Here is a 25,200-nt window from a genome sequence, read left to right as displayed (position 1 = left end):
AACTCGAATGTCTTTAGTGAGAGTTGGACACCAATACCACAATACCATTCTCCTTATATTCACATTATTAACTGCATGGCAAGCTTGTCAAAATGGTACTAAACAGATACTACACCCAACCCTCATGATTAAAATTAAAAATACACAAGCTGGGCTTCACACTTCTTGTCTATAATTTCAAAACCTCCAGAATTGGGTGCAGCAACTATTACTCATTGCATATCTAGATTGCAAGGAATGCCAGTAAAATTAATATTAAGAAAGCCTTTTTTATATCTGAATTTCAAAGAATGAAATGCAAAAATGCTAACCTGAGCCGAAGCGCTGCCCCAGAGTTTGAATCTATCCCACTCTGACCAAGTTGGGTCCCTGTGTTTGACTGACTTGAGGTATCCATGCTGCTGGTAGACTGGTGCCCAGGGTGATTGGTTTCTGAACTAGGATTTGAAGTAGACTGGTTTTCTATGTCAATGTTTTCAGTGCTTTGTGAGGTGTTGTTTTCCTCTGAGAGAATAGACAGATTATTCGAGGTATGATTGGGAACCCTGAAAATATCATAGTAGAACAAATTCAATACAAGATCAGTCCAATCGTTTCAGATAAATGGTTTATACTTGCCAGTCAGGTTTTAAAATAAGACAATGAAACGGAACTTCTTCTGAACAAGAGATGTTAGTGAAACATTTATGCCCCCTTGGGAGCCAAATTGTTAGTAGGATTTGGACACTTAAATAAAATATGGACAATCAGAAAACCTTTTTTCAGCTTACAGTCACACTGACCTTGACCTTTGACCCACTGACCTCAAAATCAATAGGGTTCATCTGCTGGTCATGACCAATAAGCCTACCTAGTATGAGGTCCCTGGGTCAAAGCGTTCTCAAGTTATTGATCGGAAACCGTTTTTCATGTTAAGGTCACACTGACCTTGACCTTTGACCCACTGACCTCAAAATCAATAGGGTTCATCTGCTGGTCATGACCAATACACCTACCAAGTATGAGGTTCCTGGGTCAAAGCGTTCTCAAGTTATTGATCGGAAACCGTTTTTCATGTAAAGGTCACACTGACCTTGACCTTTGACCCACTGACCTCAAAATCAATAGGGTTCATCTGCTGGTGATGACCAATACACATACCAAGTATGAGGTCCCTCGGTCAAAGCGTTCTCAAGTTATTGATCGGAAACCATTTGGTATTCCGACCGACCGACAGACAGACAGACCGACCGACCGACCGACATGTGCAAAACAATATACCCCACTTTTTTCAAAAGGGGGCATAAAAATAATTACTTGAAATGAATTTTGTTTTTCTTTCTTTTAATTTTTTTTTTATGACACGTTTTTATTTATTTATAAGGTTATTAAAATATTAGCTATAAATCTTTTAAAAATACAGTTTATAATTACAATTAGTAATCAAGATTTTGGTAACAATAACATTAACTTACTTTACTGACATGTCTCTCTTAAAGAGCTGTGTTTCGATGTTATGCGTATTCTTCATGCCTCTTTTCACAAACCTTTCATTAGTTTTACCAGAAGAAGGTAGAGGTGTGCTGGAGTATTTTGGTGCAGTACTAAGAGACAAAGAATATGAACTCTCTGTGTCACAAGTGTGGGAACCCTCATAGTTAGAAATGCTTGATACAGAGTTAATATGGTCCTGCTCCATTGCAGCTTTGAAGCTACCACTTCTTGCCCTTGGCAACTCACAGTTATCCGGATGACTTTCGTTAATTGTGTATGTACTGTTTTGGATCCCAGCACTTTTGTTGGAACTAAAATCAACACCACCATTGATTTCAGATGTAAAATCAGTTAGTTCTTTATTCCCATCTTCATCTTGTTCATCTTTATCTATCACAGCCTTCTTATAACTATGCCTTCTTATCACAGGATTAGCACCATCATCTTTAGTATAATCCACATTCACATCACCCATCATTTCACCAATATCAACACTATCACCATTCACATCTGCTACATTAAAACCTCTATCATCATTATCATCCTGAAACCTTTGTGGAATATCTTTCCTTCTGCGCATTTTGTTCACTACAACACCTTCATAGCACCAGTCATAATCCAGTTCTTCAGTAACCTCCTCAAACGCTTCAGTTGTGTCTTTAAAGTGAACTCTAGGGACAGGTGTATGAGCGTCACTGTCTGTGTAGGATTTTCTTGGCACTGGTACAGTTCTATTACAATGAAGGAGAGAGTCACCACAGAGCAAGTCTGTGGATGTTTCAGTGTGCCCTCGTGTTGATTTCCTCTTTATTGCCACGTGGTCAATGTTGAGTGCATCTGGAAAATTGGAGTTGATTTAATATTAACAAGAGCATCCTGTAGCAAAATCGTGGTTGATTGAATGTTAACAAGAGCACCTAGATGTTAACAAAGCACCAGGAGTAACATCGAGGTCGGCGTTATGTTAAAAGGAGCACCTTTGGTCAAATCGAGGTTTGTTTTATGTTAAAAGGAGCATTAAGGGTCAAATCGAGGTTTGTTTTATGTTAAAAGGAGCCCCTGTAGTAAAATCGAGGATGTTTTATGTTAAAAGGAGCACCTGGAGAAAAATCGAGGTTGGTTTTATGTTAAAAGGAGCACCTTGGGTCAAATCGAGGTTGGTTTTATGTTAAAAGGAGCCCCTGTAGTAAAATCGAGGATGTTTTATGTTAAAAGGAGCACCTTGGGTCAAATCGAGGTTGGTTTTATGTTAAAAGGAGCCCCTGTAGTAAAATCGAGGATGTTTTATGTTAAAAGGAGCACCTGGAGAAAAATCGAGGTTGGTTTTATGTTAAAAGGAGCATCTGTAGTAAAATCGAGGATGTTTTATGTTAAAAGGAGCACCTGGAGAAAAATCGAGGTTGGTTTTATGTTAAAAGGAGCACCAGGTGTAAAATCGAGGTCGGTTTTATGTTAAAAGGAGCACCTGGAGAAAAATCGAGGTTGATTTAACATTTACAAGAGCATCTTAAGTAAAATTGTGGTTGATGGAATGTTAACACTGGAAATAGATAGATGCCATGCTCATCTGTTTTTCTCAGATGACAAGGGCATATTACTTGACAATTTGTTTAACCAGAGTAATGGGCCTTGCTACAAATACATGGAAACAAGACTTCTCCAAGATTTAAATCTCAATTGGTCCGGCCCATCGACCCTTTTATAAGGAAAAATAGGCAGCACATTCTGTGGTCACCGTGATATCAAGATTCAGCCTCAGATAAAGTCAGAATTTTATGGCTTCATTGAGTTACAATGACATCCTTTAATGATTATGGCTCTTTGTAGCAGAAGTGTGACAATTGTTTACATAAGAAAAAGATGGTAAAGGCGAATTTCAATGCTTTTCCCTAATATACACACTAGTTGAAAGTTGTCTTGGACAACATGATACAAAACTGTTAATTCAGCCACAAGCCTGGTGATTAAAATTATACAACTTTTTTTCCTCTTGAGTATAACAATCCTTCTCTCTGCTTTTCTCTTTGAACATTTGAAAGACATGGCAAAAAAAATTCAATAAAAATCGTTGTTGGTTTTGTTTTTTCCACAATTCGTGTATAGTGACATTTCTTGAAGGAGTCATTATTAAGCAAATGTCAAACATACATAGGTATCTTCTTTCCAACTATAAAAATGTCAAGGATGTAATTATTTCCATTTTTCTTTTCATTTCTCCAGAAATTGACCCTATTATATCTGTAGGCAGTATCAAAAACAACACCAAACTCTTCATATTCCAATCTCCATCCATCACCAGGTAAGTCTGACATGTTATTGTTCAGACACCTAGTTTCTCAGAATAATTACACTATAAATCATTCTTTAGAATCAGGAATGAAACTTATGGCAACATTATAGAGTCTTGCATTATATTTTTTAATCATAATGACTAAAATGCAGTTACTATTGTAGGTTGTTTACATTTTGCGAGGAATTTGATTTTTCTAATTTTTAGCAAATTGAACATTGCACAAATTTTAAACTCAGCAAAATATTAAATTGACTGTTGCTTTTAATTTAATAAAAAATGGCACCACAAAATTCAAAACACCATGAAATTTGAAAAAAAAAATTATCGCTAAACTGAACCGCACATAGTCAAAGCCTTCTAGGTTATATTTATAACTTGACTGTCCTTTGCTCTATTTGTTTAAATGTTCTAACATTTGTATTATTGATTCCTTTTTCAATTTTGAATATTAGAAGTTACAACTGTAATGAGTCTAAAGTGTAAAAGGGGGGGGGGGGGGAGGACTCTAAAAATATTTTATGAAATTATTTCCAAAGTAATTTATATTCATTATCCAGGTATTTTCAACTGTTTTTATACGCAAATAGTCCTAGCAAAAACTGTTCAATAGTACGAACTTAAAAGCTCTCAATTCTTATTTTAGCATTATTCCACAACTTGAGGACCCCTGATTTTTAAAAACGGTGGATTAAAAAGGCCCGCTAAATTTAAATATGCTTGTCTGCAAAAGGGTTCATATTTTGGGCAAATCTAACAAAAGATGTAACCAAGGGAAGCAACTCCTGTCACATACCAACAAGTCTGGATCTTGATGACCTCCCCTTTCTGCTGCTACCAGCATACACTCTCTCAGCTTTCTGAAAAACATGAAAGTAATATATATTGCTTCCAGCAAAATCATAATTTGAGTTAAGCATACTTTAAAATTAACACACAAGTGATTGATCAAAGTTAATAATCTAGAAAACGAAGAATCATACATCACTACAGATTGCACCATGAAGTGTAAAATTAGCCAAAATATCCTCAAAGAGACGCTTAAATAGCCCCCACCCCCTCCCCTACCATAATTAGAGCCTCCTATGGAAAGGGATATCATATTCAAAAATGCCCCCTCAAGTTGTGCCCCTAAGTTGCACCCTCAAGTTGCCCCCTCAAGTTGCCCCCTCAAGTTGCACCCTCAAGTTGCCCCCTCAAGTTGCCCCCTCAAGTTGCCCCCTCAAGTTGCCCACTCAAGTTGCCCCCTTCAAGTTGTGCCTCCCAGTTGCAGCCCTAAGACATGCACCCTCTTATGTCAAAGCACCTATCCATCCCTGGTACAGGAGAACTGCATGCTGATGCCAATGCTTGCTCATTTACAAACTGGGTTTGCTTCTGCTTCCTTCGGGTTCTTCGGGGTCCCCAACAACACAAGACCCCACTCTCGTGTAACATCGTGCCAACATAAGTGATTTATATGATATTGTAATAGCTTGCTTCAGAAATGAATCAGCTTTAACTCAACATAATTAAAATTATGCAAACTAGGAAGACGAGTGCCAAATTATTGATATTCCTTTTAAATGTTAATTGAGTCATACTTTGAAATTTGAAGAGGTGTTTCTCTTTAATTACTATAACTAATTTTGTTTACATCCGTTTGGTTACAAAGATCTGATAAATTTGAACCAATCAAACACTGCTTATTTTGGTTACTGACTTAGTCAGTATTTTGGGGAGAAAGATGAGTCAATTATAAAGTGTCACACTTTTTTTAATGATATTTGATATTACTGACGCTCGAACTAACTTCCAATGCTCGAACTAATCACCAACAAGCTAAGTGATGTATAAACTGCGATTTCACAGTTCATTAACAAGGAGAGTATATTTAATTGCAGTAGATGTGATGACTAAATGTATATCAAGGATCAGACTATCCAAATTATATGTAATTCATGCATAAACATTTAAAACTGGGCCATATATTTGTTTCTGAAGTGTATGATGAAAAAGCATAACAAATCAAGACATTTATTCAGGTATTAAAAATGAGACAGTTATTAACCTAAATTCTGACTTGCAAATTCAAAATATAAGGGTGTAAAATTATAGTGTAGCATTTACAATAAAACTATTGGTTTAAAAATATCCCAATATAATGTGTTGGATAATGTTAGAATGCCTTAAACCCTTCAATATTTGAATGTCATTTTGTACATTTCGGCAAAAAAAAAAAATGGTTAGGTTAGGGTGACATCCTTTTCTAAAACAGGTAGGGAAAGAAGATTATTGTTATCATTAGAGAATGGTGTTAAAGTAATTTTCTGTATAAATCTTTAAAGATTTTAGAGTAAATATTTAAAGACTCACTAAAAAAAAAACTGACTAAAAATGGAGTGGCCTATTTCCTAAGTAGGGTTGGGTTACCCGAACCAAAAATAATGTTTTTTGGGCTTTAGAAATAATTTTAAGAAAATTAAATCATAAATTATAATATACTCATTAATAAGGTAGCCCATTTGTCTTAAAGCAGCCATAAATTTGACTAAATAGGAAAATAGTGCGCAAAGTATTGAAATACATGTATGCAATCGATTTTTGTTTACTTTTGTTTGATAATATTAATGGAAAGTTGACCTGCTTGACAACAGTTGCAAGGAAGATTTTTGAACATAAATATGAAAATCTGCAATCTGATTTTTTTGTAAGCAGTCTTTTATCACTGGTTTCCATGCATTTTCCCAAAAATTGGCTCTTTCAAAGACAAAAAAAAAAAAAATTGTCAAAATGTTCAATCTGTGAGAGTGCAGCTTTAACCATAGAAATCATTGAAGAGAATACAACCGTATGATAAGCTCATTTATAAATTTCTGTCCCAGAACCCCGATGAATTTGAGTGAGTAGGAAAATAGTGCACAAATCATTGAAATATTCAATAGATTTTTGTTTACTTTTGTTTGATAATGTTAATGAAAAATTGACCTGCTGTTTAGCTTCTACAAAATAAACCACATTTTCAAATAAGTATACACAAACAGTGGCAGGGAAGTTTAAAGTAATTGGCATTTTTTGCATTTTATCTATCAAAGAATTTCGATTTTAATACACAGCACAAAACCATCAATATTATGTGTTCACATTTGAAGCTGCACTCTCACAGATTGACCTTTTAGACTTTTTTTTATCTATTGCCTGCCTTGGAATGAGCCAATTTTCGCTTAAAAGTCGGGACGCCAATGATATATGACTGCGAACAAAAGATCAGATCGCTGTTTTTATATTAACGTTCAAAAACTGATGTTTTATGGCTAAAAGCGTCCCTATTGCTCTAAGAAAAAAGAGTTATTCAGCAGTTTTTCAAACAAATGAGATCTATTCTATTGTGAATTATCTTCTATGCCTGAATTAAAGGCAATGATGCCAAAATCAGCTGATTCTGAGACAAAAAATTGAAGGAAAGTCAAAACTGTCAATCTGTGAGAGTGCAGCATTAACCCCACACAATTGTCCTCTTACAAGAAATGTCTGGATATCTAAAAAAAAATGCACTCAAGGGACCAAGGAATAAAGAAATGCCTCACATGATAGCTTTTTCAAATCAATAATTTTTAGTAGTAATAACATCCTTTTCGATATGATTTAATTTTTAACTCTGGCCTAACATATAACATTATTTAATAGGCTTTTGTACTTTTGATCCATTTTCATATGGATGTTTCTGTATCATACTTCTATTTCTATCAACGTCATTGGTTTTGCTGCTTAACGGAATTCCGTCATTAAAAATTGTATGACTTTGCCTTCACTTCCTTAATATGAAGTTTATTTATCTACCAATGAATGCGTAGCGCAGAAACACTTAGATATAAGTGGGGTTTTTAAAATTGTGACTTGGTTGTGTGGTTTTTTATATATGATTTATAAAATTTAACTGATATTCTTGATCAGACGTTATTTTGCCATACGCTTTTTGATACAATGGCCTCAAAGAATGCAGATAAGCTGGGAGGACGGAATAAGGTTAACCTTGACCTAAGGGTTCGAAATATGGTTGTCCGGTTAGGGCAGTGGTTAGTGCACTCGCTTCTCACCCAGGTTCGATGACCAGCCTCGGCACATGTGAGCTTTGTTTGTGGTCACCCAGCCGGATAAGTGGGTTTCCCCCACATACAAGACCAGACTCTCACGTACCATCAAGCCAGCGAGAGTGATTGGTATAATGTTATAATTAATTGTATCACAATCGTTGTAAAACAAATAAATTTAAATTAAGGGTTCGACACTTCCCAGAGATCCTGAAGGGACAAGCTAAAATGAAGTGTCCCTCTCTGGAGTCAGGATTCAGTTTTATCTCCTTTGGTAAAATTCGTAAATGAAACATGTTGTTCGACTTTTTCTGCTTCAATCTTACATTTTTTGGTTCTTATTTAACTCTCTGCTTAAAAATGATGGTGTCCCTCCCCACAAGACAGCAGACTTGGAGGTTCCGGTATCCAACCATGAAATGTTGTGCTCTCAGGATCTCGGGACACCATTAGCGTCAAACAGTGGACCTCGTTATGGGACCATGATACTGCAGCATGTTGCAGTGAAAAAATACTTTGCCAATTCTCCCCAAACAAAAATTAGTTTATTCCGCATCTTTACAAACTGATGCCAATACTCATCCTTTCTCATGTACTCAAGAAATAGTTCAGCCAATTTATGGAACCAGCTACAATGGTGTTTATTGTCAACTTGTTTACTAAGATTCAAGTAAATATCTGATTATTTTGTTTTTACCTATGACAAATATTCTTTCATGGCGAATCATTTGATCTTGAATGATTTTTTAAAAATCAAACGCTTTCACAACAATGTTATAAATGCCCACTACTTGGCCTTGAAGAAGTGATAACCAATTGACCTCTAAGTGTGACCTTGAACCCTGAAGAAAGAGAATATATGCGCTGCATGACAAACCTGCTCATGCTCATTAACATTTCTGTAAAGTTTGATCAAAATTTAAATAAAATTGAGACAATTTAAACTAAGACAAGAGTAACAGATGGAGACACAGGTCAGACGGACAGACAGTGTGACTGAGATATGTCTCCCTTCAGCGGCTTAAAAAAGCTAATCAAACAAAAACTAGGTTGTACCAGAGCAGCCTCCTTGACGTTGAGCTTAGTACGCAAGGCAGTGATCTCCTCCCGAATCTGCTGTTTTAACACCTCCGTGGAAACAGACAGGGATGTGTCACTCTGAAAATTATAGAATGACAAACTGTGTTTACTGAAGAAGTTTAACTCAACTTCAAATTGATTCAAAAGTTAGAGCAGTGTTTAACTGCTCTCATAGGATGGTTTGAAAGCAAATATGTCAGGCACTAGTACACATAAAAAGTCACTTCACAAACTTTGCAACAGACCATCAACAGACTGCTCAACCAACCATCACCAGGGCTGTTCAATATTCACAACTAGAGCACTGCCTGCGGGTGCTGAACGCTCGTCTGATTTTATTATTAACAGTTTATTTATTTCATATTGTCCATTTGATAGTGAACAGGTATTCCAAAGTTTGAAAGTGATAGATTTGATAGTTTGCTTGTAAGTGACCAAAACACAAAACTTAAAAAAATCAGATTAGCTAAAAATTACAAAGTCTAAAAATACTCAAATATCCCCCACCCTCCACCTACCCTTCCAAATGTTTGACTAAAAAACCTTGATATATTGAAGGCCTTATAAATCCATTTATTGTCTGTGAAAAAAATTGAAATCAATCTAACAAAAATTGAAGAAGCTATGTCCAATTCTCAAAATCAACCAAAATCCATTAAAATTCATGTTTTTTACCCAAAAAAACAGGTGAGACTCAGCATCTTTAGGGTAAAATGTGAAGAAGGGTATTAGATGAACAAGTTCCCCAAGTTTCAAAGTGATAGCTTAGATAGTTTCCATGTAGGTGACCTAAACGCAAAACTTAACCAATGCCTCTGACAATGACGACGATGATGCTGACGACAATCAAGTGACGACAATAGCTCGTCATTTTTTTTTCAAAAATCAGATGAGCTAAAAATACAACAATTCATTCTCTGGATGATCTTAGCAATATCAAGTGAGCCCAAATGATCATTACTATAACTTCCAAGGAAGAAGGATAAATAGTACAAACCTCAGAGCTCTCTTCATCCGTGTTGTGAACCAGTCTCCGACAGATCCTTCAGTTCGACAAAAAGAACAATTACAAACCTCTGAGCTCTCTTCATCAGTGTTGTGAACCAGTCTCTACAGATCCTTCAGTTCGACAAAAAGAACAAGTACAAACCTCTGAGCTCTCTTCATCGGGGTTGTGAACCAGTCTCCGACAGATCTTTCAGTTCGAAAAAAAGGAACAATTACAAACCTCAGAGCTCTCTTCATCAGTGTTGTGAACCAGTCTCCGATAGATCTTTCAGTTCGACAAAAAGAACAAGCACAAACCTCAGAGCTCTCTTCATCAGTGTTGTGAACCAGTCTCTACAGATCCTTCAGTTCGACAAAAAGAACAAGTACAAACCTCTGAGCTCTCTTCATCCGGGTTGTGAACCAGTCTCCACAGATCCTTCAGTTTAACAATAGGAAAACCAGTATAACCAATACAAACCTCAGAGCTCTCTTCATCCGGGTTGTGAACCAGTCTCCATAGATCCTTCAGTTTAACAATAGGAAAACCAGTATAACCAATACAAACCTCAGAACTCTCTTCATCCGGGTTGTGAACCTGTCTCCTTAGATCCTTCAGTTCGACAAAAGGATAACAAGTATAACCAATACAAACCTCAGAGCTCTCTTTATCCGTGTTGTGAACCAGTCTCCATAGATCCTTCAGTTTAACAATAGGAAAACCAGTATAACCAATACAAACCTCAGAACTCTCTTCATCCGGGTTGTGAACCTGTCTCCATAGATCCTTCAGTTCGACAAAAGGATAACAAGTATAACCAATACAAACCTCAGAGCTCTCTTCATCCGTGTTGTGAACCAGTCTCCATAGATCCTTCAGTTTGACAATAAAATACTGTAACAAGAACAAACTTCAGAAATCTCTTCATCCGTGTTGTGAACCAGTCTCTATTGATCCCTCAGTTCGAATATATAGTATTACAAGTACAAACCTCAGAGCTCTCTTCATCTGTGTTGTGAACCAGTCACCAAAGCTCCTTCAGTTCAACAATAGGATAACAAGTACAAACCTCAAATTAGAGCTCTGTTCATCCATGTTGTGAACCAGTCTCCACAGATCCTTCAGTTCAACAATAGGAAAACGAGTACAAACCTCAGAGCTCTCTTCATCCATGTTGTGAACCAGTCTCCACAGATCCTTCAGTTCAACAATAGGAAAACGAGTACAAACCTCAGAGCTCTCTTCATCCATGTTGTGAACCAGTCTCCATAGATCCTTCAGTTTGACAATAGGATAACGAGTACAACCTCAGAGCTCTCTTCATCCGTGTTGTGTGAACCAGTCTCCATAGATCCTTCAGTTTGACAATAGGATAACGAGTACAACCTCAGAGCTCTCTTCATCCGTGTTGTGAACCAGTCTCCATAGATCCTTCAGTTTGACAATAGGATAACGAGTACAACCTCAGAGCTCTCTTCATCCTTGTTGTGAACCAATCTCCATAGATCCTTCAGTTTGACAATAGGATAACGAGTACAACCTCAGAGCTCTCTTCATCCGTGTTGTGAACCAGTCTCCATAGATCCTTCAGTTTGACAATAGGATAACGAGTACAACCTCAGAGCTCTCTTCATCCATGTTGTGAACCAGTCTCCACAGATCCTTCAGTTCAACAATAGGAAAACGAGTACAAACCTCAGAGCTCTCTTCATCCATGTTGTGAACCAGTCTCCACAGATCCTTCAGTTTGACAATAGGATAACGAGTACAACCTCAGAGCTCTCTTTATCCTTGTTGTAAACCAGTCTCCATAGAACCTTCAGTTTGACAATAGGATAACGAGTACAAACCTCAGAGCTCTCTTCATCCTTGTTGTAAACCAGTCTCCATAGAACCTTCAGTTCAACAATAGAAAACGAGTACAAACCTCAGAGCTCTCTTCATCTGTGTTGTGAACCAGTCTCCATAGATCCTTCAGTTCGACATCTGTACTTTTCTCTCCTCCTTCTTGCTGGAAAACAAGGATACTGGATGTTTTTTTTGTTTGTTTTTTTATATTAATATCTATACAACAGCAATATCAATACAAAACACTGTACATCAGATACACAGGATAATTTCAATTATCATATGACTTAATGTTTCATCTATGTTAAATAAGCTTATTTCTTGTCACACCTTGCCATGTTAGATATTGAATTGCTGAGCTAAAATTTTAATGTTTTTGTTTATATAAAAAAGGAGGAGGGGGGTAAAAAGGGGGTTTCTGAGAGACATACTGGTATTTCCTGTTTGGTTGTTGTTGTTTGTTTTATTTTTCATGATAAGAAATTCCATTTATACTGGATGTTACATTATACTATTTTATTATAATGAGATGGCAAAGACAATGACACCTATGAACCACATTTATAATGTGACGCGAGTGCTCCTTGCTCCAACCTCTTGCTAGAAAACAATGAAAATGGGGGTTACATTACACTATTTTATAAAAGAGTGACATCTACAAAACATTTTGAAAAAAACAATATAACCATCCTGTTGCTGGAAAACAATGAAAATGGGGGTTACATTTTACTAATTTATTGTATTGTGTGGTCCCAGACATTGGAACAACAATTATAACCAGATTATTTTTTTCATTTTTCGTAAATAAATTGGAATTCTTAATATAGGCAAAACAACACATCTTTTCCATCAGAAAGGCACTAAACTGCTTCCTTAATTAGTGGGAAAAAAACACTGTAAACATTTACAGCATGCAAAACTTTATATTCTGCATCAATTTCTCAACATGTTATAATAAATGATAACAATTTAGGCAACAGGGACGTGCACATGACAAGCATAAATATAACAAGAAACTTAAAATTGTTCACCAGAGATATAATAACATCTTGTAGAAACCAAGAAAATGCCAAAATGTCTGGATTTGAAGAATAAAATATGTATAACAACGGATGTTTAAGGTTCTTATGATGCTTCTTGTATTTTGTAAAGCAATTTTATCATCAATGAATTTCACCATTAAATCCTACACTTTCTGAGAATTGAAAAAAAGTACCAAAGCTCTGAAAAAGGAGTGTATTTTGCATAATTATTTAATACAAGCCACAGATAAAGCAATGAAAAGCAATTGTTAAAAGAACGTATCGAATCTCATTTTCACACGTTCGGCATATAATTTTTTTGTAAAGGAGTGTTTTTATTAGTACATTGTGTAAGCGCTTGGAAAGAGAAGTTTACAAATCGTAAGCAAAATCAAGCTTCTGCTTATAAACATCATCTAGCACTAGATAAGTAATTATGTATGTATGTATGTATTTCTTTAGACCTTGCAGTCAAGGATAACCTGTGAAAGTGCAAGCACTTATTTCCAACGGGGTCCTTTGTTTTTGCTGAAGGGAAAGAACGTTGAAGAGACAGTGGTGGGATACATGGAAGTCCGGGTGCGATACCCTAGCTCTTTTTCGAAAAAAAAGACCCCTTGGTTCTTTAACGGGGTACAACTTTCCTGTGTTAAACCAGTAAATGTTTAAATGCCGAGCGCCAGGCAAGGGAGCTACTTGTACCAACTTTTAATGTCTTTGGTATGAGGCGGCAAGGGATCGAAGCCACAACCTCCCGCATTTGATCAAAGTGACTTCCAAAACATGCAGATTTTTCTTTTTAAATATATTTATGCAAGCTAAGCACTATCATTCATATCATAAGAAAGAGCTGTCACAGTATGTGACGAAAGCCCCCGATTGTGACATTGACCTATGAACAAGGTCAGTACATGAAAAGTTGATCTTGCCTTTACATGTCAAATACATATGGCAAGTTATTTTAAATTGCCTCTAAACATAAAAAAAATACCACCCATAGTTGACAACCGACACTGTTATGTCCTTATATATGCAGCATTCCATTGTGAATAAACACCCAAGTGTGACCTTGACCTTTGAGATAGGGACACGGGTATGTCATATGACACGTCGTCTTGGTATGTGGAACACATGTGGCAAGTTATTTTAAAATCTGTCCATACAAGGGAAAGTTACAGCCCGGACACGACAACTTATACTCTATGTCCTTATATGCAGCACTCTGTTGTGAATAAACACCCAAGTGTGACCTTGACCTTAGAGATAGGGACACAGGTCTTGCACGCGACACGTCATCTTGGTATGTGGAACACATGTGGCAAGTTATTTTAAAATCTGTCCATACAAGGGAAAGTTACAGCCCGGACACGACAACCTATACTCTATGTCCTTATATGCAGCACTCCATTGTGAATAAACACTAAGTGTGACCTTGACCTTAGAGGTAGGGACACGGGTCGTTCACGCGACACATTGTCTTGGTATGTGGAACACATGTGGCAAGTTATTTTAAAATCTGTCCATACATGGGAAAGTTACAGCCCGGACATGACAACCTATACTCTATGTCCTATATGCAGCACTCCATTGTCAATAAACACTAAGTGTGACCTTGACCTTTGAGGTAGGGGCACGGGTCTTGCATGCGACACAATGTCTTGGTATGTGGAACACATGTGGCAAGTTATTTTAAAATCTGTCCATACAAGGGAAAGTTACAGCCCGGACACGACAACCTATACTCTATGTCCTATATGCAGCACTCCATTGTGAATAAAGACTAAGTGTGACCTTGACCTTTGAGGTAGGGACACAGGTCTTGCACGCGACACGTCGTCTTGGTATGTGGAACACATATGGCAAGTTATTTTAAAATCTGTCTATGCATGGGAAAGTAACAGCCCGGACACGACAACCTATACTCTATGTCCTTATATGCAGCACTCCATTGTGAATAAACACCCAAGTGTGACCTTGACCTTAGAGGTAGGGGCATGGGTCTTGCACGCAACACGTCGTCTTGGTATGTGGAACACATGTGGCAAGTTATTTTAAAATCTGTCAATACATGGGAAAGTTACAGCCCGGACACGACAACTTATACTCTATGTCCTACATGCAGCACTCTATTGTGAATAAAAACTATGTGTGACCTTGACCTTTGAGGTAGGGGCACGGGTCTTGCACGCGACACGTCGTCTTGGTATGTGGAACACATGTGGCAAGTTATTTTAAAATCTGTCCATACAAGGGAAAGTTACAGCCCGGACACGAGTTATTGAGCCGGACACACGGACGGACGGACGGACGGTGCGATTTTAATATGCCCACCTTCGGGGGCATAAAAAGAAGCAATTCACAACAGTTAATGTCATTTATGACTTTCTTCTTAAAAACATGTACATTAAGAATTTAGCCATATTAGATGTATCATGAAAAAAGAAGTTTATATCTTCTTATCAATTTGAATTCCGTAATCACTGGTTGAAAGATAAAACTTTTCTGCATATATTTATATATATATATATATATATATATATATATATAAGCTTGAATATTTGGAAAAAATGAGTGACTAATACCCAATTCATTGAAAAATCTTATCTGGAGCTCTATATACATACATGTGCATCTTTGAACAACCACCCTTTTAAAATCAGGCAAGCTTTGTGACAATTCTTTCAAAAAAATATGACAGTTTTCCTTATCAAATTCCTAACAATCCACATTTTAGAAGTCAGAAAAAAATTGTCATCTAAAGAGTTCAGGGCTCTCAATAAGAGCCGGGGGCCTGGGATATCCTCCGGCAATTATGGCCGTATAACCCGGCTATTCTCAGGTTAAAAGCTGCCTTCCAAATTAGTAAGATGTCATGATTTTGTTCTTAAATGTCCCTTATCATACATAAAAATAATACTATGTCTATTATTACATTCAATAAGTTTTGAATTGAAACAAAAAATAGGATCAATTTAATTTTTAACACTTATAATCACCTACCTAAGTTTGATTATAATTATAAAGTTCAGAAATCCAAAAATATATCCAGTAAATTATTATTTCAAGTACAGTATAATAACACTGTAATAATCTGACACCACTTTAACCCACAGCAAATTCACTACTTCCTTATTATAAGTTTAAGAAACAATTCTATAAATATTTACCTTAACTTATCCTTTATATCGACAAAATCACAAACTCAATAAGCATACAAAGAATATATAAGTCAAATTCTATTTTTATTTGATCATGTTTAACTAATTCAGCAATACCGGAACAAATCAAATTGAGTTGTACTTGTGGTTAGAAAGCTATCAAATTTTCCCATTAAAGACCATCCGCCCACGACATGAACATAAGTTCAAATTACATCAGAATCCTAAACGGCCATTAAAGTGAATTGCTTACAAACAACTCTCCCAATCTGATTAACTTTGATTTGTATCAGTGTTTTATTGTTTCTCATCGACCCTATACGGTAAATGTTCGATTTAACGCTCATGTCCTAATAAAAGCACTGAGATCTTTTTGTGGGAGTATTTTCTGATTCTGCAGCATGGACTCTAAACACACCCCCCCCCCCCACCCCTTAAAAAACATAGAAAGTCGGCCACCATTTTTGAGCACCTGCTCAGGAGGTCATGCATATACGGTAAAACCGTACCACATTTACTGTGTGATAAAAGTAAGTGATATAATGAATAGGTCATGTGGTGGGTTGTCGGGCAGGATTAAAGGTGACAACTGATCAAAGTTCAGTTGGTTTTATGAACCACCGATCTTAATAGATGTCTTAGAATTTTCAACATTTTCTACCCATTACAAGAAACAAATATTCTTCAATCTTGTTGAAAATGGTTCACAAATGACAAGCCAACACATTTAATAAGATATGCCCAGCACATTTAACAGGACATGCCCGGCACATTTAATAGAATCGCCCAGCACATTCCAAAGGACATGCCCAGCATATTAAATAGGACATGCCCAGTGCATTTAACAGGACACGCCCAGCACATTCAATAGGATATTTACGGTATTGCAATTTTGACCTAGACAGTAGCAGTTTAACTATACTGAAGTAAACAATGCATGTACACACAGTCATTGTAATAGTAAACATTTTTATTGTATACTTCAGCTGCATACCCTTAAGCAGAATGCATTTAAATGACACCTATACCCATGCAGAGTAAACAAGCATAAAAGGGTACTGCCAATTAAATTTGTGCAAATATCATTGTGGTTCAGAAAAACACATAGTTGCACTGGTTAATTATGCAGCTGCGAAACAGGACTGATAAAAGCAGAAAATGTAGACTGATGCACAAAATTAATATATTTAAAAAGCTCCAAAATGCTTTTGAAACTTGGGGCACGTTTGTTGATTTTTTTTGTAGTGCAATATGCTGAATATGATCCAGCATGCAATATTGTGTAAACCACAAAAAACTGGACATGCCACTGTTTATATCTACAGCTTCACCTAATTTAAATAAACAATGGCAGACTGCTGATTTACAGAAATAAATATATTGGAAAACTTGAAAAAAAAAGCCTTTTCATTAGACAAAATAAAATGTTGACCACTAAGCACAATTCCATATTCGACCAAGTTTATAACGCACAAATGCGTATTTGACCCGTTAAATAAAATGCACTAAATAATGAGACTACCAGAAATACTTAAGACCCCTGATGCAATTGAACCAAGATATAAGGAGGTATGAAATGTGTCAAGATATCTCGATGATACAGTGAGTGAGGTCTGAGTGACAATTACTGGTAGATGTAAACACTTCTTCTCACTTACTTTTTCACCTTTTAAGCAAAAACTAGGATCTTAAAGATTCTCCACATATATGTAAGAGTTTGATTCGGTACATCGTCAACTTTGGACTCATATTTGGTGTTTGTTGGTGCATTCGACAGAATCTATCTACATTAAATATATAAACAGAAATATGCGAAATCCTTAATTGTCATTGGCCTACACAAAAATGCAAACACCACTGGATCTTAGTGTGTTCGAAGATTATCTATTTCTGCACAAGCATGCAATAAGCTTGTCTGTTTTTCATTCAATAAAGTAGCATGACTTGGAAATTACTGAAGTAAGAGTTAAGGGCCTTGACATTTGCATAATTTGTCACCAGTAAAATGCATGCTAAATTTTATGTGAATTTTCTTTTAAATAAACTAGCACATCATAAGCTGATGCAAATGCTTATCTGATTTTTACAGTCAATCAAGCACCATGACTAGTACAATTTAAGCCCTGAGAGTCTTTTTCTGATCTAGATAACATTTCAGGCATATCTAAGACTGTTAAACGAGCTAGTACAATCCAAGCGTACCTGTATATTGTGTTGGTGTTTTTGTGTCTCCTCCACAAGCAGGTGTTCAGTCTCCGTCAACTTCTCTCTAAGCTCCCCCTCAGCCACTGAAACAACACAAAGAGGGGTGGAATATACTGATTTAGATTAGTATGATTGAGAAAACAGCTAATAGCTGATATAATAACTTTTAAGAGGCTAAGAGACGGTGCACCTGGTCGGGATCAAACCCAAAACCTCTGGGGTAAAAAGAGGACATCTATACAACAAGACCACACTCACTAATTTATAAGACAATTTTACCTTATTTGAATCACTCCCAGTGTATCTTTCTTGGACAGAAATGTATGGGTGCCCTTTTGGACCTCTAAATTGAGTCTAGACTTGATGAACATTTCTTCCTACAGGCTACACAGAAATAGTCAGTGCGGAATTCTTTATTTCAGAACAAAATTGCACACTGTGATCACTGAAAGCTATATTTCAGGAGACGCGTAGCTGCAGTTTGGTGTTCACGGGTTGACGACACTCAAAATAGGTTGATGCAAAAAAAGAGTTTGTAAACTTTAATTCATTATCATGTTTAAAGCTGCACTCTCACAGATTGAATGTTTTGACAACTTTTTTTATTGTTTGTCTTGGAACGAGCCAATTTATGCGAAAATTGCATGTAAACCAGTCATTTAAGACTGCTGACAAAAAATTAGATTGCATTTTTTTATTGAAGTTCAAAATATGATTCTTATGCATTTTTCCTAAACTGTTAGTAACGGTTTAAGCCACAAAAACTTAATTTTGGAACAGAAATATGAAAATCTGCCTTCTGATCTTTTGTCAGCAGTCTTTTATCACTGGTTTACAGATGTTTACGCTAAAATTGGCTGAAAATTCCAAGACAAAAAATAAACTAGAAATGTGTCCATAGGACACGGATGCCCCCACTTCGATTTTTTGTCACAGAAAATAAGCCATAATGATTATTCAGGATAATCTGAGGGCCCTAACTCCTAAATGATTAAAGCGATTTCCATGGCTATCGAACTTGATCAAGATATTATGGTCACAAACATGTGTTAAAAGTTTGGTGAGGATTGGACAAACAGTTTTCAAGAATTAGATCGGAAACAATCTTCGGGACATATTTTTCAAGTCTTTTTTTGCAAATAAAGGGCCATAACTCCTAAATGACAAAAGCGATTTCCATGGCTATCGAACTTGATCAAGATATTATGGTCACAATCATGTATGTAAAGTTTGGTGAGGATTGGACACATACTTTTCAAGAATTAGATTGGAAACATATATTTTTGAAGTATTTTTGGCAAAAAAGGGCCGTAACTCCTAAATGACTAAAGCGATTTCCATGACTATCGAACTTGATCAAGATATTATGGTCACAAACATGTGTTTAAAGTTTGGTGAGGATTGGACAAACGGTTTTCAAGAATTAGATCGGAAACAATCTTCGGGAATTTTTGGCAAAAAAGGGCCGTAACTCCTAAATGACTAAAGCGATTTCCATGACTATCGAACTTGATCAAGATATTATGGTCACAAACATGTGTTTAAAGTTTGGTGAGGATTGGACAAACGGTTTTCAAGAATTAGATCGGAAACAATCTTCGGGACGTACGTACGTACGTACGTACGTACGTACGTACTTACGTACGGACAAGGGCAACCCTATATGCCGCCACTTTGTGGGGGCATAAAAAGTTGTAAAAACGGTAAATCTCCGAGAGTGCAGCTTTAACGCATCGGACTTAAATGACCAATACAAAAAAATGCATATGATTTAGGTACAATTTTTTTTATTTTAGCGCTTTTTTAACTGGGTAATTTTTGGCTACCTAGCATTTATAAAGGCTAATATATGTACCTAAATCATATGCTTTTTTGTTTTATCATTAGGGTAAAATGAGTTCAATAAAATGAAAAACATATTTTTGCATCAATATATTCTGCACCAGCTTTAAACAAATTCTTTTTCTTTTTATTAAATGGCTAAATTTAGTTCATAAAATCAGAATTGTTTGAAGATTATTAGAAAAGCACGCTAAATATTTTGTGAATGTATATTTCAGAAGTGATGTCATTGAAATATATTTTCTGACAATAGTGTGCACTGACATTTGATTAAAATGTGAGAGAAGGCTTAATATTTATAATAGTGACGTTACAGTCGAAACTCGTTGGCTCCATATCTCATGGCTTGATATCTTCGTTGCTTGACTTCATGAAGCACAAGGCGCTAATCGATTAAAATTGCTTGACAGGTATTATAATTATTATCAAATTTAAATGCTTTAACAGTTTGAATAAACATGCCATCACTTTAAGTTCTGTCTCTAATTGTTATCCATATCTGTAAATTTCGATGCATTTAGATATAACTTATTAGCTATTTTTGTGTTACCCACTTTTTATAATTGCTTGTTTGATGTTTTCGCATAAATGTATTTTTATAATGAATAAAAAAAATCAAATGATATTTTCTAAGTATCAAATAAGTCATGTTACGGAGATATCGTAGCCAATAACAAGCGAGGTAAACAATACTTTTTGTAACGAATAAAAAGATAACATTCTGTAAGCAATCCCGCTTGGCTCGATATTCTCGAGGCTCGAAGTATTTTGGCAGGTCCCTAAAATATTGAGCCATCGAGTTACGACTGTATATAAATATCATATTGCAGCATCTGTGACATTGATATTGTCAACCCGAGAGCAGAATGTCACCCGAGGCGTTGATATAACAATACACTAAAATATCAATTTAAATTCCACTGTTAAAATCTCTAATAACCACTGAAAAGTATGAGCTAAATGCAAGAATCATCGGCTCTTCCTTCTCCACAATCTTTGAAATTGACTTTTGATGCATGTACTTGTAAAAATTAACATAAATGCCTCCAACCAAAATGCTTGCTTAAAAAATTATGGCATCTGCTAAAACATTGCATGACATAAGATGGGCAACCTAAAATTCAAACAGCTTTTAATACCCTATTATGACACGATTCCCAAAAGATTTCAATAAATGACTTTTTGTGATGATTTTCATTTACATCTAATGCATAGCTAATATTTTTTTGTAAAATCGTTCTTTCTTCAATTAGTTTATAAGACATGAAAGTGACAATGTAAAAATAAATTCTTCACACTTCAGCTTGAGTGGTCTAGTGGTGTGGATGTCCGCCTCTTACCAAAGACATCTTATGGGTTCAATCCCCACCAGGTGAGAGTGGACTAGTGGTCTAGGTGTCTGCCTCTCACCCAAGTGGTTGTGGACTCAATCCACACCAGATGAGAGTGGTCTAGTGGTCAAGTTGTCTGCCTCTCACCCGAGGTTGTGTGTTTGATCCTCACCAGGTGAGAGTGGTCTAGTGGTCAAGTTGTCTGCCTCTCAACCGAGGTTGTGGATTCAATCTTCACCATGTGAGAGTGGTCAAGTGGTCAAGGTGTCTGCCTCTCACCCTAGAGGTTGTGGATTCAATCTTCACCATGTGAGAGTGATCTAGTGGTCAAGGTGTCTGCCTCTCACCCAAGAGGTTGTGGATTCAATGCCCACCAGGTGAGAGTGGTCTAGTGGTCAAAGTGTCTGCCTCTCACCCAAGAGGTTGTGGATTCATTGTTCACCAGGTGAGAGTGGTCTAGTGGTCAAGTTGTCTGCCTCTCACCAGAGGTTGTGGATTCAATCTTCACCATGTGAGAGTGGTCTAGTGGTCAAGGTGTCTGCCTCTCACCCTAGAGGTTGTGGATTCAATCTTCACCATGTGAGAGTGATCTAGTGGTCAAGGTGTCTGCCTCTCACCCAAGAGGTTGTGGATTCAATGCCCACCAGGTGAGAGTGGTCTAGTGGTCAAAGTGTCTGCCTCTCACCCAAGAGGTTGTGGATTCATTGTTCACCAGGTGAGAGTGGTCTAGTGGTCAAGTTGTCTGCCTCTCACCAGAGGTTGTGGATTCAATCTTCACCATGTGAGAGTGGTCTAGTGGTCAAGGTGTCTGCCTCTCACCCAAGAGGTTGTGGATTCAATGCTCACCTGGTGAGAGTGGTCTAGTGGGCAAGGTGTCTGCCTCTCACCCAAGAGGTTTTAGGTTTGATCCTCACCAGGGTGAGAGTTGTCTAGGTGTCTGCCTCTCACCCAAGAGATTGTGGATTCAATCCCCATCAGAGTAAGAGTGGTCTAGTGGTCAAAGTGCCTGCCTCTCACCTAAGACACCTTATGGGTTCCATCCAAACCAGGGTGATAGTGGTCTAGTGCTGTTGGTGTCTGCCTCACACCCAAGTGGTTGTGGATTCAATCCCCACCAAGGTAATAGTGATCTAGTGCTGTAGGTGTCTGCCTCTTACCCAAGTGATTGTAGGTGTCTGCCTCTTACCCAAGTGATTGTGGATTCAATCCCCACCAAGGTAATAGTGGTCTAGTGCTGTAGGTGTCTGCCTCTTACCCAAGTGATTGTGGATTCAATCCCCACCAAGGTAATAGTGATCTAGTGCTGTAGGTGTCTGCCTCTTACCCAAGTGATTGTGGATTCAATCCCCACCAAGGTAATAGTGATCTAGTGCTGAAGGTATCTGCCTCTTACCCAAGTGATTGTGGATTCAATCCCCACCAAGGTAATAGTGGTCTAGTGCTGTAGGTGTCTGCCTCTTACCCAATTGATTGTGGATTCAATCCCCACCAAGGTAATAGTGATCTAGTGCTGTAGGTGTCTGCCTCTTACCCAAGTGATTGTGGATTCAATCCCCACCAAGGTAATAGTGGTCTAGTGCTGTAGGTGTCTGCCTCTTACCCAAGTGATTGTGGATTCAATCCCCACCAAGGTAATAGTGGTCTAGTGCTGTAGGTGTCTGCCTCTTACCCAAGTGATTGTGGATTCAATCCCCACCAAGGTAATAGTGGTCTAGTGGTCTAGGTGTCTGCCTCTCACCCAAGATGTTGTGTGTTCAATCTCCACCAGGTAGAGAGTGGTCTTGTGGTGTGAGTGTCTGCCTCTCATCATAGAGGTTGTGGATTCAATCCCCACCAGGTGAGAGTGGTCTAGTTGTCTAGGTGTCCCCCTCTCACCAAAGAGATTGTGGATTCAATCCCCACCAGGGTAAGAGTGGTCTAGTGGTCTAGGTGTCTGCCTCTCACCCAAGAGGTTGTGGATTCAATCCCCACCAGGTGAGAGTGGTCTAGTGGTCTAGGTGTCTCCCTCTCACCACAGAGGTTGTGGATTCAATCCCCACCAGGTGAGAGTGCCAGGTTAGAGTGGTCTAGTGGTCTAGGTGTCTGCCTCTCACCCAAGAGGTTGTGGATTCAATCCCCACCAGGTGAGAGTGGTCTAGTGGTGTCGGTATCTGCCTCTCACCTAAAAGGTTGTGGGTTTGATCCATACCAGGGTGAGGAGTGGTCTTGTGGTGTGGGTGTCTGCCTCTCACCCAAGAGGTTGTGGGTTTGATCCACACCAGGGTGAGGAGTGGTCTAGTGGTGTTGGTGTCTGCCTCTCACCCAAGAGGTTGTGGGTTTGATCCACACCAGGGTGAGGAGTGGTCTAGTGGTGTTGGTGTCTGCCTCTGACCCAAGAGGTTGTGGCTTTGATCCACACCAGGGTGAGGAGTGGTCTAGTGGTGTTGGTGTTTGCCTCTCACCCAAGAGGTTGTGGGTTTGATCCACACCAGGGTGAGGAGTGGTCTAGTGGTGTCGGTGTCTGCCTCTCACCCAAGACGTTGTGGGTTCCATCCCCACCAGGTGAGAGTGGTCTAGTGGTCTAGGTGTCTCCCTCTCACCACAGAGGTTGTGGATTCAATCCCCACCAGGTGAGAGTGCCAGGTTAGAGTGGTCTAGTGGTCTAGGTACCTGCATCTGACCCTAGAGGTTGTGGGTTACATCCCCACCAGGTGAGAGTGGTCTTTTGGTCTAGGTGTTTCCCTCTAGTGGTGTAGGTGTCTGCCTCTCACCCAAGATGTTGTGTGTTCAATCTCCACCAGGTAGAGAGTGGTCTAGTGGTGTGGGTGTCTGCCTCTCATCCTAGAGGTTGTGGGTTTGATCCACACCAGGGTGAGAGTGGTGGTCTAGTGGTCAAGGTGTCTGCCTCTCACCCAAGAAAGTGTGGGTTCCATCCCCACCAGGGTGGGAGTGGTCTAGTGGTGTTGGTATCTGCCTCTCAACAAAGAGGTTGTGGATTCAATCCCCACCAGGTGAGAGTGGTCTAGTGGTCTAGGTACCTGCATCTCACCCAAGAAAGTGTGGGTTTGATCCCCACCAGGGTGAGAGTGGTCAAATGGTGTATGTGTCTGCCTCTCACCGAGGAGGTTGTGGATTCAATCCCCACCAGGTGAGAGTGGTCTAGTGGTCAAGGTGTCTGCCTCTCACCCAAGAAAGTGTGGGTTTGATCCCCACCAGGGTGAAAGTGGTCAAATGGTGTATGTGTCTGCCTCTCATCCAGGAGGTTGTGGATTCAATCCCCACCAGGTGAGAGTGGTCTAGTGGTCTAGGTGTCTCCCTCTCACCACAGAGGTTGTGGATTCAATCCCCACCAGGTGAGAGTGGTCTAGTGGTCTAGGTGTCTGCCTCTCACCCTAGAGGATGCGGGTTTGATCCCCACTGGAGTGAGAGTGGTCAAGTGGTATGGGTGTCTGCCTCTCACCAAAGAGGTTGTGGGTTCCATCCCCAAATGGGGTGGGTGTCTGCCTTTCATCCAAGAGTTTGTGGGTTCAATCCCTCACCAAGGTGAGGGTGGAATAGTGGTCTAGCTTTCTGCCTCACACCTAGGAGGTTGTTGGGTAGATCCTCAGCAGGGGTACTTTATCATGACCTCTTAAAACGCACACTAGTACTGGTTTTTAACCAGGAAACAGACTCAAGATAGATTCATATCAGCTTTTAACTGTTATCACAATGAAGCTAAAATAAATTAGAATATAAACTAAACTTCAGGTTTTGCCTCACTTGATACTTTTAAGATATAAAATACTGAGCATCTAATTCCTTTCTTAAAACACGTTCACAGGCCTTAAGTGGATGCCTACGCTCATCTGTGGGGCATGATTACCAACTCTTTTTTTTATTTGATGGTATTTATAATATAATTGCATTATTAT

The 25,200-nt window shown here is 38.2% G+C and overlaps 1 protein-coding gene across 2 annotated transcripts in view; it reads right to left on the bottom strand.

Annotated features, from left to right (window-relative positions):
- Positions 1-25,200, bottom strand: part of LOC128239309 (uncharacterized) — a 169,694-nt gene that overhangs the window by 99,067 nt on the left and 45,427 nt on the right. For both annotated transcript variants that reach the window (XM_052955904.1, XM_052955905.1), the window contains 6 exons: positions 18,132-18,217; positions 11,829-11,912; positions 8,890-8,991; positions 4,560-4,623; positions 1,455-2,310; positions 312-545 (listed from right to left, as the gene is read on the bottom strand). In XM_052955904.1, coding sequence (XP_052811864.1) covers positions 312-545; positions 1,455-2,310; positions 4,560-4,623; positions 8,890-8,991; positions 11,829-11,912; positions 18,132-18,217 — 1,426 coding nt within the window. The remainder of the gene's footprint in view (positions 1-311; positions 546-1,454; positions 2,311-4,559; positions 4,624-8,889; positions 8,992-11,828; positions 11,913-18,131; positions 18,218-25,200) is intronic.

The sequence above is a fragment of the Mya arenaria genome, chromosome 6 (assembly GCF_026914265.1).
Source record: "Mya arenaria isolate MELC-2E11 chromosome 6, ASM2691426v1".
Taxonomy (NCBI): domain Eukaryota; kingdom Metazoa; phylum Mollusca; class Bivalvia; order Myida; family Myidae; genus Mya; species Mya arenaria.
The sequence above is the reverse complement of the archived record's forward strand: the minus strand, read 5'-3'. Positions and strand labels throughout refer to the sequence as shown.